Below are 14,117 nucleotides of genomic sequence, written 5' to 3'. Positions count from 1 at the left end.
TAACAAAATGTCAAAATAAAGCTGACTTTCAACAAATGAAAAAAAAAATTAAGTTTACATTTATTATCTGCACATGTTATCTGAACGATGTTTAAATGAATAAATGTAACATTTGTTGGTTGATATATTGTTGTTCCTTGTGTTACTGCAATGAGAGTTAAATGTATCCACTTAGTCTTTTTCAGGACATGCCCTAAGTGCGGGGCTCATGAAGGGTTCAGTTTTTGTGTTTGGCTTACTTTTCATAGGGACATGTGGAGGATTATTTTTGACCCTTGACTCTAACTCATGGTGGGAGGTGATGATGGTTGTAGTGTGGTGGGGGTAGGTTTGCTTGTTAGTCTACATTTTGTGCAGACAACTGCAAACAAGGGAGATCTGGGACAGGTCTCTCTCCCCCTCTCCCTTTAGTTAAACCCTAACTATATTCAGTAAGATAGTTTGATTTATCAAGTGAGTTTTCCTTTTTACTTCCTCAACAAATAAAAAGCAATTCAACACAGTCTATTGTCAGAAATGACATGGTTTACAAAATAAAACTTTGGAAAGTCCACAAGGATAATGAATTACAGATTTTAACGTAAGCAAATACAAACCTCTTAGCCATAGAATAAACACTTCTTGGATTGAATTTAATCATAAAATTTGAAAAAGGGGCCTTTTGGACCCATTAAATACAACCCCTCATTCTCATAGTCTAAGCCAGTTCGGATTTGATTTTAACATCTTTTTCTTTCGTGTCATTGGGGAAGACAGTTTAATGTTACCATAATTTGCATTGCAAAACTTCAATAGTTCATAAACTAAGTAGCATGCGCTTAAAAAAAACCAAAAAACTGATCCTCCATTTTGAATTTCACTGTTAATGAGGAGTTGAGTGGGCCCTTGTCCCAAGGTACTCTGGGACATGGATACTCTGTTGTTTCCCTCTGTCTGCTGCCTGGGATGTCGAGTGGGGGAGAAATATGTTTGTAAGGAGGACTCATGGTTGGGCTCCCATTGGATGGGACCCCAGAGGCCTTTTTGGCCAACTCACTCCTTGTCCAGATTCAACCACTGAGGTCTTGGGGAATTTAAGGAACTTGCTCAGGTAGGTATCAGGGGAAGCATTTGAGCCTTGGGCCTTTGTTTCCAGAGTCATGTTGGTTAATTGAAATTACTGTTAGGCTATCTATCTGTTTCTTGCTTGAATGAAATATCCTTTCCTGTTATGTTTTGGTAGAGATGAAAATCAACTATGAAGTAATTATAATTTTCCATTTAATATCGGTCTAGTTAGAAAAATATATGTCCACAGTTAGAGATAAAGCAACTAGGTATATCCAACTCTTTTCCTTTTTCAGTTTAAAATGGGAGATACCTTGAGCACGAAAAGCTGGAGGTTATAGTGACACGAAGGACTGAACTGGAGAGTTGTAAGGTGGGAGCTCAGAGTTCTGCTTCTCCTCATTACTCTCCAGGTGACTTGCCAAGTCACCGATCTTCTCTGAGATGGTTTCCTTGTTGAATTAAATGTACATTTGTTTACCACTTACTCTGAGAAAGGCCTTGGGCTTGGGATCCCCAAAGAAGATAGCTCCCTGTGCTAGGGGGACTGATTTATGGTGATGGGAACCTCACAGAAATAAAACCACAAGCAAAAATGATCTTTTTGTTGGAGGAGTCAGATAAACGAAGCTGAGAGATTCAAGAAGAGGGCAGATTGGGAAGAATGGAGAAGGTAATGTCAGAGCTGGGCTTTAAAGGAAGACGAAGTGAAGGGTGGTGGGGTGGATGAGGGCGGAGAGGATGCTGTTCCACAGATGTAGAAAGTTGTATTGAAGGGGCAAGGAAATTATAACAGCTTAATTTGTCAGGAAAAAAACATAGGGAGAGATGGTAGCAGGAAAGAGTTCTGCCAAGGCGGGTTGAAGCCAAATCGTGGAGGCCCTAGAACGATAGAATGTGATGTTCTCAGTTTCTCTGGAGGGAGTACAGAATAATTGAAGAAAGTTTTCAAGCATGACAGTGAAGGGAGCACATTGGTGCTTTAAGAAATTCATACTGGCTATTATACTACCCCCTCATAATTTTTACAAAATATCTTATAAACTATTAAACACTCTGTAAGTGGGAGCTTATAGCTTATCTATATCTATTTATAGACCTATAAAGGATAATTGATTTTAGGGAAGCAAGAAGTTTAACTTAACAATGTTAGGTAACATAATGACTTTCTTTTTTGTTGGATCACTTGCAGACTCTAGAAACATTGCATGTTCATATTCCACATGATGGTATCTATCTTTAAGGATCAGAATGCTCCTTCAACTTTCCCTTTTATGGGCTAGTCATACCAACTTTTGTAATGATTAATTTGCAAAGAGAAAAATTTTTATACTTTTCCTTTCAAATGTAATTGTCCTTCAGGAATCTTATATCACCACCTTGATTTTTAAAACAATACGGTTTCAGTTGTCTGGGAAATTTTCCAGTGTAACTATGGAGGATGTATTTTTATTTACAGAATTCTCCATTATTATTAAATTACAACCTCTTTCACTTCTTCAATTTTCAGTCAGAAATTAATGGAAATGAAAGATGACCATTTTCTGGTTATATTATCTTTCTTCCTCTCACTGTCACCCAAGATATTTTCAATTTTGTTTTATTTCTATCTCAGGTGCTGAAAGGCAGAAAGCTTCCACCAGTATGGGAAGAGATTTCCTCTTGACAGTTTAAAAATATGGGGCAGTGAATTTTTTGGTTTTCTCTTATGATAAGACATCAGAAATAGAGAAATCTTGGAGTCTTTTTTGACTTTTCCATAATGCATTGTGGTTGATAGCGATCTATAAATATGTATTAAGTTTAAGTAAAGACAAAGTTTAATAACAGGCACAAACCATTAAATTACAATGAAAGCAAATTAGGAAGAAAATTAGAAAGTCTACATGAATAGGAAATGACATTAATCTCTTCAGTCTCTAATCTCTAGCTCATCCTGGAGAATAGAATAAAGTGTCCCTCAAAAGATTGGAAGAAATGCTTCAAAGGGAGCCCAGTGAGGCTGGAGGTCTTTGATACTTCTTTCCAGAAGTTCCAAGGGAGAAGAATGTGGAGGAACCAGAAGGCTCAAAGAATTGCTAACCCTGGGGTGTCTCCTGCAAGTCCTGGGCCTGAGCCCTCCCCAGCACTGCTGGGGACAGAGGATGTTCCCTCCGGGGCTGATTGGGGGGAAGGGAGAAACGAATGGGTCAAGATTGTCTCCTTCTGCTTACTGGCATCGTGGCGAATGGTCACGGTGGATCCTTTTGGGCTAGCATTTGTGCAGCCAAAACTTGTCAGACCCCATGATGGACTTGGTGACAAGGGTGAGAGCCGCGCTTCTGCCCGGCAGAATATCTGAAGTGAACTCTGGATTGGGATGTTCTGGGCTACAAATTCAGAAGCTTCAGGGCACAGATGGGCCCATTATCACGGCTGTTGAAGAAAATTTTTAGAAGGCAATAATTGGTTAAGAAGATGGTTTTGAGGCCCTAGATGAGGACCTCAACACAGAAATTGTACTCTTGGCTCAGAGAAACTAGCTAAAGATTACCTTCAATTAATTAAATAATTATATATGTTTGCATGGAGATTTAAAGATCCAATTAAAAGGGATTTAACTGGAAATGGAGGGATTCTGAGAACATTCCACATCTTCTTCAAAGACAGATTTCGGAGAGAGGCAGGGGGCAAACTACTGATGGAGAGACCTCAGTAATTCATGGGTGATATTATCCAAGAACCAGTGTGTTAATGATGATTCCCATACATCAGGCAGAGAATATGGTAGAGAAACTGCTGCATTGGGGAAAGGAAACAAATTTTTCTTCATTACTATGAGACATGACTAAAATGCAGAAATGGCCCATTTTGCTCTACCTATGAGACAGATTAGATGAAGTTGTATTTCATCACAAGATGTGATATAATGGCACGAAGAGGGAGCCGTCATCTTATGATGGATTCTATTTTGGTGATGATCACTGGAGTGAGAAACAAAGGATTTTTAGTGTGGGAATCCACCGTAGACCACACTGACTTGGAGGAGCACCACTGTCCGGCCATGGTTGCAAGGTGTAGTTGTGATAGTGGGCACTGGAGCCTTCCCTCTTTCTGCCACAACCAGAGCATCTGGTAATTTTCTTGTACTGAGGACAGCGTTATTCTTCAGAAGGTGAGGAACTGGTCTTGAAGTGGTGATAGAAACCTTGAGAGGAAGCCACTCTTCCTTCTGGGGCTCAAGTGTCTGAGCCAGGCTTCTGAGGGGTCAGAGAACAGGGAATGGAATCTATCTGCAGAAACGGATGCTTACCGTTGTTGCTCTGTGGGAAGGGGAAGTGGGTATAAAATGCAATTTCAATAACAGTAAAGGATTTTCTTCACATAGAGCTTATGGGGAAAGGCGAGGCAGACTGTAGTTTTTTTCAGATGGTTAGATTTATTATTTTTGGCCCCAGGAAAGAGATCTAGGAGGCATGGGGAATAGGAGAGAAGCAGATTTAGGTTCATCGAAAGGGAAAACTTCCTAGTAATGATGGCTGACCCCAGTTGGCATGAGTGGCTTGGAGGGCTTTCTTTTACTAGTGAACTCAAAATGATGTCTAGATGGCCACTTGCAAGATATGTTTTATTTCTACCCACCTGTCTTTGTTGTGGTCAGGCTGGAATTTTGATCTCTGAAGTCCCAATGGAGATCCTGTCATCCCACTGCCTAAAATCTTATAGGAGGAGACCTCCCATGAAGATAGAGTACTTTGAGGAACAAGGATGGGTGATAATGATGGGATAAAGAAAGGGAGCTGTCTGCAGAGACCCTGGATGCTCAGGAATCTACTGACCAGCTTCGCATCTTTAAAGGTCATAGGTAACTTCAGAGGAATCCAAGCGAGATAAAGTCCTGTAATAACTGATTCAGAAAAACTTGGAACAAGCTGAACTTGGCAACAGCACAAAGGAAAACAAGGCTTTAAAAACTGCCTTCTAAGGACAGTGGTTAGAGGAAGCTAAAGGAAAATAGAGATCTGAGCTGTGTGGGGTGGGCAGAGGAGGGAGGGAAGGCAGAACTACTCAGCTCTGTTTGAGAAAGGTGATTTGTACAGAAAGATGCTCATAAGAGGGAAAACGGGCCTCAGCAGAGAAAGGACAACCTGGGCTCAGTTTCTTTGCAAAGGAGGTTGTTTTTATTACTTTTATAACTTTCTGTGATTTTAACAAACTTACCGAAGTTCTATATATTTAGGGTTTAATGGATGTATCCGCTTATGGTAGACAGATAGGAAGAAAAAGGGAGAAAGAAGATAAGGGTGAGACAAGGGAAAAATACAAACCTCTCCCCCACAGCCTCTCCCTTCTCCTTTAGTAGTTAGTGTAAATAAACCATTTCTCTAGGTGTTTGGCATCAAAGTTGGAGAAGTGCTGTCCCTATTCTGTGATTCTTTTTAGCTTGGTAGCCTCTTTCAGTGCAGGAACAATGCTGCTCCCATGTTCTCTCTTGAGGCATTGTACTGTAACATCAGCAGTGATTGGCTCACCTGCATGCTTCCTGCTGCCTCTGACTGATGGGTGCTGGGAAGAGCCAGCCCTTTGATGCCAGTTAAGTTGGGGAAGATGGTGCCCAAGGCAACCAGGAAGCCTGAGAGTTAGAGATGGAGTGGAAAACCTGGCCATCCTCTAACATCCAAAGGGTCTCCGTGGCAAGCCTCAGGCTTCCGGTCTCCTTGGGTCATCCCATGGGGACCCCCTCACTCTGACCATCCCCAAAGGGAAGGCTAGAACAACCTGGTGAATTATGTGTTCCTTGTCCCCTGTCCTCCCTCTCTTAATATTGTGGAGATTAACAGTCTGAGCAGGATTAGCATATGAGTGTATTTTTAAAATTCTTGTGTTAAGTATCTGGGAATGTTTGGAGTATACTTTAAAGTTAAACATTTTTTTATCCGATTCCATATGGACAAAGCTTTTTCTTCAGCATCATAATTGATGGCTAATGTTGGACACTGAAATTGTGAAATGCTTTCATCTCTTTAGTCCTGACATTTTACCAGGGAGGGAAATTATGGGGACTGGGGCGGGGGGAGGAATCTGAAACTGAAGAATTGGAAATAAGTGTTATGGGGAGCACTGGAGCGGCTCATGTGGGGCAGGGTCTTTGGGGCCTGGAAGTGAAGGGAGGGGAGAAGGCCTCCCTGCCGATTCAGGAGAAATGAACACTGGAGCCTCGGCCTCTGGGTGCCAGGATCCTGGTCAGAATTCAACGGGAGATCGGGCTTAGCTGTTGTGGACCGGCGCTGGCAGGCACTGCCTTTGGCCCTGTAAAAGTGTTTTCCTGGGCTGCTTCTCGATGTAGGAAGATGGCGCCACCTCGTGGGGTTAAGGATATTTCCTCTGAAATAGCTTGGCATCTACTGGAATAAATGGGCCTTCAAATTTGGGGTTTTCTTGATAACGATACCGGGGTAGATCGCCATTCTTCTCAGGCAAACAGGGTGAAGTGACTTGTTACTGAAATGTCTGAGGCTGGATTTGAACTCACAAAGCTTAGTGTTCCTGGCACCTGCTCTGCCCACTGTGCTGCCTTGCTGCTTCTGTGTGCCATGTTTGATCATCTCTTTTCCCTTCTGTGGTCCCACTTTTCTCCCTTTCCACCTTACATCCTTCCCCCCAGCTCCCAACACACTCGGTCCCCACCCCCTAAATCTGCACGTTTTTCCCCTGACTCTTCCACTCTACTCATCGAACAGTGGCAGCTAAAGCAGACCTGGAGAAGTCCTCCCCGTGTCTCAGTGGATTTATAACCATCTCTCCCCACTGGGCTCGGCATAGCCACCACACTGGCTCCTAATATTTCCATTTAAGCTATCAGCTGTTCAGCTGTCGCTGCTCCAGGTCTGCTGCCCCGGCCACGACTTCTCTCCCCATCCTTCAGCGCCATTCCAGCTAATCTGGGTACTGCTCCAGTCTCTCTCTGCTTCTCTGCCCAAGCCCGTGAGAAGTGGGATCTGGGAAAATAGCAGTTCTTTTCTCCCTCGCAGTGGCTTCTTCCAGGGTGGCGTTTGATAAGACTCAATTCTCACGAGACCCTGTACCTCAAAGGCGCCTTTTGCCAAGTCTGCCTTTAGCTGCCACTGATTGATGAGTAGAGCAGACAGTCATGGAATAAATGTGCAGGTGTCAGGGGGTGCAGGGTGAGTGTGTTGGAAGCTGGGGGTGATGGAAAGGGAGAAAAGATGAGGAGAGGGGAGAAGAGGAAGCTCCTTTCCCATAACTCAGGTGCCTTCTGCCCCTCTCTGGTTTCATATGATGTCTTGTTCCTTATCTAGGCTGCCCTTCTGCCTGTGCAATCCCCATTCCTTCCCCTCTCTTCTAAAAGATTGCCTCCTGGCATCCACCCTCTATTAATATTTGGTTTCAGCCCCTCCTGGCTTATTCCCTACTGCCTAATATGCCCATGCCATCCTTATTCTCAAAAAATACTCATTTGATCCTTCATCCTGTGAACTGTCATCCTATTTCCTCCTGCCCTTTGTACATAAACTTGTCTCTGGCTGTCTATACTGGGTACATCCACCTTCCCTTCTCCTACTCTTGTCTGAACCTCTTAACAATCTGGCTCTTTATCATTGCATGGAAACTGCTCGCTTCAGAGTTTCCTATTTATCTGCCAAATCTAGTGGCTTTTTCTTACTCTTCATTCTCCCTGGCCTCTGTGCAGCCTCGAACAGCAGCCCTAAGAATAAAAATGCTAATGTACAAAGAGCGCTTGTATGTTCCAGGTGCCGAGCACTTTATAATTATTATCTCAATCGATTCTCAATAATACTAGGAGATAGATGCTAGCGTTACTATCGTGATTTTGCAGTGGGGAGAGTGAGGCAAACAAGTTAAATTACTTGTCTTGGGTCACAGCTAGTAAATGACTGCGACTGTATTTGAACTTGGGTTTCTGTGGCACCGCCTGGCTGCCCTAGCCTTTGATGTGGTTGATCACTCTTCCTGCACGTTCTCTTTTCGGGTTTTTAGAACCATCCCTCTTACTCTCCTGATTTTCCTCCCTCTTAATTGCCAAATCCAATGGTCCTTTCTTTCATGTTTGTGTGTGTATATTGTTTTCCTTGGTTAAAATGTGAAGTCCTTGAACAGGGGCTGTTTTCTTTTGGTCTGTGTGTATACATAATGATTTATAAATGACTGAGGGGTAAGAACCCGTGACCTGGGCCATCCTTGGAGTGACTGGGAGATTATCGAGCATTCTCAGCTAGTGATTGTTTTCTTCTTGATGTCCATAGTGATGCTGCCTTCCACCTAGGTGCTTCAAAGTATAACACAACACGAGTAGGTTTGCTATAAAGCTTTTTCTATCTGGTCTCTTAGTTTATAAGCAAAGAATGGACATTTACTTGATTACTAGAGTCTTTTTCAAAATGAAATTTTGGGGTTATAATTAATTCACCTTTTTTTTTTCTTAATTATTGCATTTGTGTTATTATTTATGTAAAACCATTTGCCTTTCAAGTTGTCACTAGGTGTTTGGGAAGTTTCTGTTCCTAGAATATACATTTCCTAATTTGTAAAAACAGATTTCATGTACTTTGTGATTTAAAAAGAGGACCGAGTAAAGACAATAGTTTTACATGGCAGTTAAGCACAATGCTTTCCTCATTTAGTTTAAGTCCTAAAAATGGATTCTCTGTTTTTTCTTTAATGTGAGAAAATAGATGAATTTGTAGAATCTGTACTAATTTTTTATTTAAATCAAAATTCTAGTAAAACTGAATGCATGAATTCTCTCTTCATTATTTCTTCACATGTTACTGCAGCATTCGTATGTCACTGCTGGCATATTTATTTTATCGAAGGACAATTGATTTTGAATTCTTGAGTTTTACATCTATACTTGGGAACCATGGCATCTTTTTGATGGGCCCTAGTCCCCAGTTATCATTTCCTCACTCTGAAATTCTGTGACGTTTTCATTGCCCTGAATAATTTTCTCCATTTCCATATATTATATGATTTACTTGGAGAAATAAGACATCTGCTCAAGGAGGAACTGGATTCCCCATCCCTAGCATTGAGATGGTTCTAGAAGAAGGAAAACATTAGCATATCTAATTGAATAAAGCCTTATTTAGACGAGAGAGGCTAGGGAAAGATTAAATCAGTGTTGTCTAAACATAGTGGACATCTTTTCTTTTTCTTTGGAGAAGACAACAAAAGGGAGGGTAATCTCCTTGGACCTGCTGCTGGTCCATCCAGGGGGTGACTGCCCTGATGTGGCGAGTGTGTGGCTGTGGGTCAGTCACTGACTACCCTTGTACCTCAATTTGCCCTGTCAATGGCCAGTGATCATGGTTGTATTTTCCTGCCTCACAGCGGGGTTGGGAGAAAAGCAAGTTGTAAGTTTTAAGTATTTCAGGGGAGCTGCCATTATTTCTGCTAATGCTTCCTCTGACTGATTCTTTCTTGAGCTTTAGAGTACGATTTCCATGGTCAGACACTAAAATTACCCAAAATGGCCCTGAGTGACGAATTTTTCTACTTATTGGAATGTGATCTTGAGCAACTCATTTAACTTAAATTTGTTTTTTTAACTTGTGAAATAGAAACCACTGGTTAGGAAATTGATATGGAAAGTCTCTTTTGAGGCAGTAAAAATCTAGACCTGTGAGTTCATCATTGCAGGGAGCTTTTTCTCTTCTAATATTTAGCAGGACATAGCCAGTGATTTATTTTCTTAGAGTTGCCTAAGACATTGAGAGAGGTCTTGAGTTTACCTACAATCACACAATCCAGTATATGTTGGAGACAATACTTAAATTAGGATCTTCCTTGAGCTCTCCTTTTTCAGGGTATCAGATTTTTTTGGGAGGGGGTTTGTCTAGGACTTCAGCTTTCACATTACTACTAGAACCATTTGGTCTTTCTAATTTTTTAGGCTATATGAGAATCTGATTTAGTTGAGGAACGTTTGCTCTTGTCAGAATCTGGCTCCCCCCACAGAGAGCCAGGAACAGCTGGAATTCAGCTTTGCAGAGGTTTGTCTCCCATCACGTTTGACAAGGAGTACATTTGCTTCTTCTTTGGGAGAAGTTAGCCATCACAGAATCTCCCAGTTGGATGAGGGCTCCAGAGACCAGCTGAAGCCCTGTCATGTAGTCCTAGACTTGCCGACTTGCCATCCCTGGCTTTTAGCAAATTTATCCTCGGTGCAGTCTCTCTGTCACTTCGGCTTCTCCTCTCAGATCTCTGGGTTGTTCTTTGCCAAGTGTGTATTGGGGCTCTGGCTTACCCAGCTCCTGCAGCCCTTCCTCCAGTGGTCCAGACTTAAGGTCTCCCTCCTTTTGTTTGGCCTGTTCTGGGACATCTCTGCCTCTTTAGCAATACCATCAGATAATCGACCACAAGGTTGGTTCTGGGATCACTGAGACTTCTTTCGGACACATAGATTTCTAGTACCTCGATCTCTAAAAGGTCATTGCCCATGCTGTAGAAATGTCCTGCTCTAACAGTGGTTGGTTAGGCGGAAGGGAGGGAGGAAGGAAAAAACAATGATTTTGTGCTATGCTAATGGATATGGCCATAGGTACTGGACCTCCCTCAGACTGTTTCCATAGCTGCAAAATGGGCCAATAATTCTTCCAGTTTCTGCTTCATGGGGTTGTGGATGATTACAAACCACCTTATAAATATCCATTTATTCAGAAGAGGCAGTTGAAAAGTTTAAATGAGACACCCATTTCCAAACTTGCCTGCCATTTTCTTTCAATATATTAGACTGAACCCTGAACTAAATTTAAGGTGTAAATTGGTAACTTGTAGTAACATTCCAAGTCGGTCCAAAGTAAATGAACTCCTTCAGAATTGATTGGACGTAGAAGGACTGTGCAAGTGCAGAGTTTCAGTAGAAGCTGTTGTGTTGCTTCAGATCCATTGCTTTTCTGCCTGCAGTTTGACCGAACTCCAGGCCTTCAGGTCCAGGACTTTGTTGGCGTGGGCTATGAGGAAGGAGGAACAAACTGCTCTTCTCTATTTGCAGAAAACCAGGGTACTTTCTCCCCAACGTGTTATTTTGTTTATTTGCTTCTCACTCTCTTGTGATCTCATTTAGGGCTTTCTTGGCAAAGGCGCTGGAGGGGTTTGCCATTCCTTTTCTAGCTCAGTTTTACAGATGAGAAAATGGAGGCAAATAGGGTGAAGTGATTTGCCCAGGGTCACGTTAGTGTCTGAGGCAGGATTTGAATCCGAGTCTTCCTGACTCCAGACCCGGCATTCTAGTCACAATATTTGGAGTGAAATTTAGAGCGTTTGTCAGGAACGAATGTAAATGCAACCAGCTGAGCTACAAGAGACCTCACTTGTCCTACTAGCTCTTAATCAGTTGTTTATGCTGGGTATTGGTGGTATTAAATAACATTTAGAACCGATGTTTAATACTGAAATATCCAGTATAGAAAGCACTCATGTGTTATGTGTGGGAGTGAAAGTGCCTTTTAGTTTAGAGAGTTGGAGGGTGGTTTTGATAAGCTAGCAATATATGTTTGTCCTTTATGTTGTCCTCAGGAAATCAGTCCCTGTTTTATGACAGATTAACTTTAAAAGATATTTTCTCTGTATTTCAGTCGGCCATACACCAACAAAGTGATCACTTTATGGTACCGGCCTCCGGAACTTCTTCTGGGGGAGGAGCGATATACCCCCGCAATTGATGTCTGGAGCTGTGGGTAAGAAATCTTTCTGTTTCCTGTTGGAGTTTACTCAGTCTTACATTTTGAAGCAAAATAAAACCCTTCTGTAACAATGAAATTTGTTTTCCAGATGCATCCTTGGTGAACTCTTCACTAAAAAACCGATATTTCAGGCAAACCAGGAGCTTGCACAGTTAGAACTCATCAGGTAAACCTTTTAAAGTGTGTTCTTATTGGAGGGGAGAGTTAAGCTGTCTATAGCATTAGTGCTTTGGAACCTGTGTGGAACCTGGGTTTAAGTCAACTTTGGGGAAAAAGCTATTTCAGCTAAAGTCCTGCTATCTGAGAGTGTTGATGTCTGTGGGATAGAGATGAGGCTCAAACCCACTTCATTTGGCAGTTTGGTCCAAGAAGGTATAGAGCCTGGGAATCCAGAGGTCACCTTGGGAATATGTAAGGGGATTTGAGAAGGGGGCAGAGAGAAGCAACGCCTAAGAATTAGCAGAGGGGAAAAAGGAAAAAGCATATGGATGAAGAAGGGAAGAGTCAAGGAATACTCGTGGCAGTGGCCTGTTAGGGGAGAAAGCGAGATTTATCTACGGATGGAAAAGAGACAGTTCATGGGAGGATCCTTGAAGTATATGTGTAGAGCAGCAGGATCTTAGGCCAGGGAGGCCTTCTCTAAATTTTGGAGGTTGGACACCAGTCTTTTATTTTCTCCTAACGAAGAAGTAATTCTCGTTTATGCAAGCAGAAGTTGCCAATTTTAAGAATTTGAAAGGTTCAGAATGTAAGAAGTTAATTCTTTGTCATTCTAAGAAAAAGACCATTTATTGGGAAGAAGCCATATAGCATGGATTATATATTTTTGGCTGCAGACACTAGGTGGCAATACAGTTTTGTCTTATTTAATTTCGACTCAGATTTAACTCATGGAAACTTGCATATATTTTGGACACTTATTTATTTTTGTTTGTTTTGGTTTGGTTTTTTGCTGAGGCAATTGGTGTTAAGTGACTTGCCCAGGATCACACAGCTAGGAAGTGTTAAGTGTCTGAGGCCAGATTTGAACTCAGGTCCTCCTGACTTCAAGGCTGGTGTTCTATCCACTGTACCAACTAGCTGCCCCAAGACTTATTTTTGTATAAATTTCTTAGTAAATGAGTAATTCTTAATAGCCTTTAATGTCATGACATAGATAATCATTACCAGAACAACTTCCTCATTTTATTAGATGGTACTTACCATTTTTTGTTAAGCAGAGGCTAAAAATCAGACTTTTAGCCTGGTTTGTCCTATTGGGCAGCCCTTGCTCTCATTTCTGCTTCCACATCAATTTTAGATTTTTCAGTTAATTAAAAAATTTATGGCAAGTGGATCACTAGATTAATAAGCTTGACAACTACAAAACCGTTCCCACTGTGTGATCACCATGGTGACTGAGGCCAGTTTTTAACCTGGAGGAAATCATTTCCCCACCCTGATCATTTTTATCTGTGCACAAAGACCATCTTTATGTGTAGACTGACAATTTCCTTGGCAAAGGGTGCCAAGGCAATTTAGGGCAGATAACAGCTGGGCACAGAAGGGTGGGGTCTGAATAGTTTAAGTGTCATCCTTGGAAACTAGTCAGGTGCAGAGGGTTCTGAGCTGTGTGCGGCCCACACATGAAGGGCAGGGGGCCTGGAGGAGCAGAGTCAGGGGGGCAAGGTAAGGGATTCCTAAGAATCCTCCAAAGCCCCATGGACTTGACAGTAATTCTCAGTTACTATTTGGAACAGGACCGAACTCCACACTGTCACTGCCCCCTACTCCCCACATCCTGTTTCTGTCATGGCATCCTCTGCTCTGATTGACTCACCCTCACCCACCCTGCTGCTGGAGGCCCTCTTCGCCTCACACTGGCTGCCGCAGGTCTCCCTGCCTCCGTCTCTCCTCTGGTCCATCAGGGTGATCTTCCTGAAGGGCAGGAATGAGTCTTTATCCCTTACTTGATCGATTCCAGGGGCCTCTGGTTAAGGCCTTTCATAACCTGGCCCCTTCTAACTTGTGTGTATTCTTATACCTTCCCTCTCTCCCCCCAAACTCTCCGGTTATTCTGCCCTCCTGGCTGTTTAAATTCTGCCTCCGACACAGACTAGATCTATAACTTAGGGAAGGCACATCACTTTAGTTTCCTCATCTGTCAAATGAGGATAATAGCACTTATCTTCCAGAGTTGGGAGAATTAAAGGAGATATGTGATGGGCTATGGGAACCTTAGCCTATTACCTCCTCCTATTTATCACATAGGATCACCAATTTAGAAGGGAGGCCCTCAGAGGAGTGCAGGTATCTGTTCACAATCAGCCACACAGAGTGAGTAGCAGATTCAGGATTTGAACTCAATTCCCTGGCTCCCAATCC

General features: G+C 42.4%; 1 protein-coding gene across 2 annotated transcripts in view; it reads left to right on the top strand.

Moving 5' to 3' along the window:
* The window catches only part of CDK13 (cyclin dependent kinase 13), a 104,968-nt gene that overhangs the window by 76,396 nt on the left and 14,455 nt on the right, over window positions 1–14,117 (top strand). For both annotated transcript variants that reach the window (XM_051978639.1, XM_051978631.1), the window contains exons 9-10: window positions 11,646–11,747; window positions 11,842–11,919. In XM_051978639.1, the coding sequence (XP_051834599.1) occupies window positions 11,646–11,747; window positions 11,842–11,919 (180 nt within the window). The remainder of the gene's footprint in view (window positions 1–11,645; window positions 11,748–11,841; window positions 11,920–14,117) is intronic.

This window comes from Antechinus flavipes, chromosome 1 (assembly GCF_016432865.1).
Source record: "Antechinus flavipes isolate AdamAnt ecotype Samford, QLD, Australia chromosome 1, AdamAnt_v2, whole genome shotgun sequence".
NCBI lineage: Eukaryota > Metazoa > Chordata > Mammalia > Dasyuromorphia > Dasyuridae > Antechinus > Antechinus flavipes.
The sequence above is the reverse complement of the archived record's forward strand: the minus strand, read 5'-3'. Positions and strand labels throughout refer to the sequence as shown.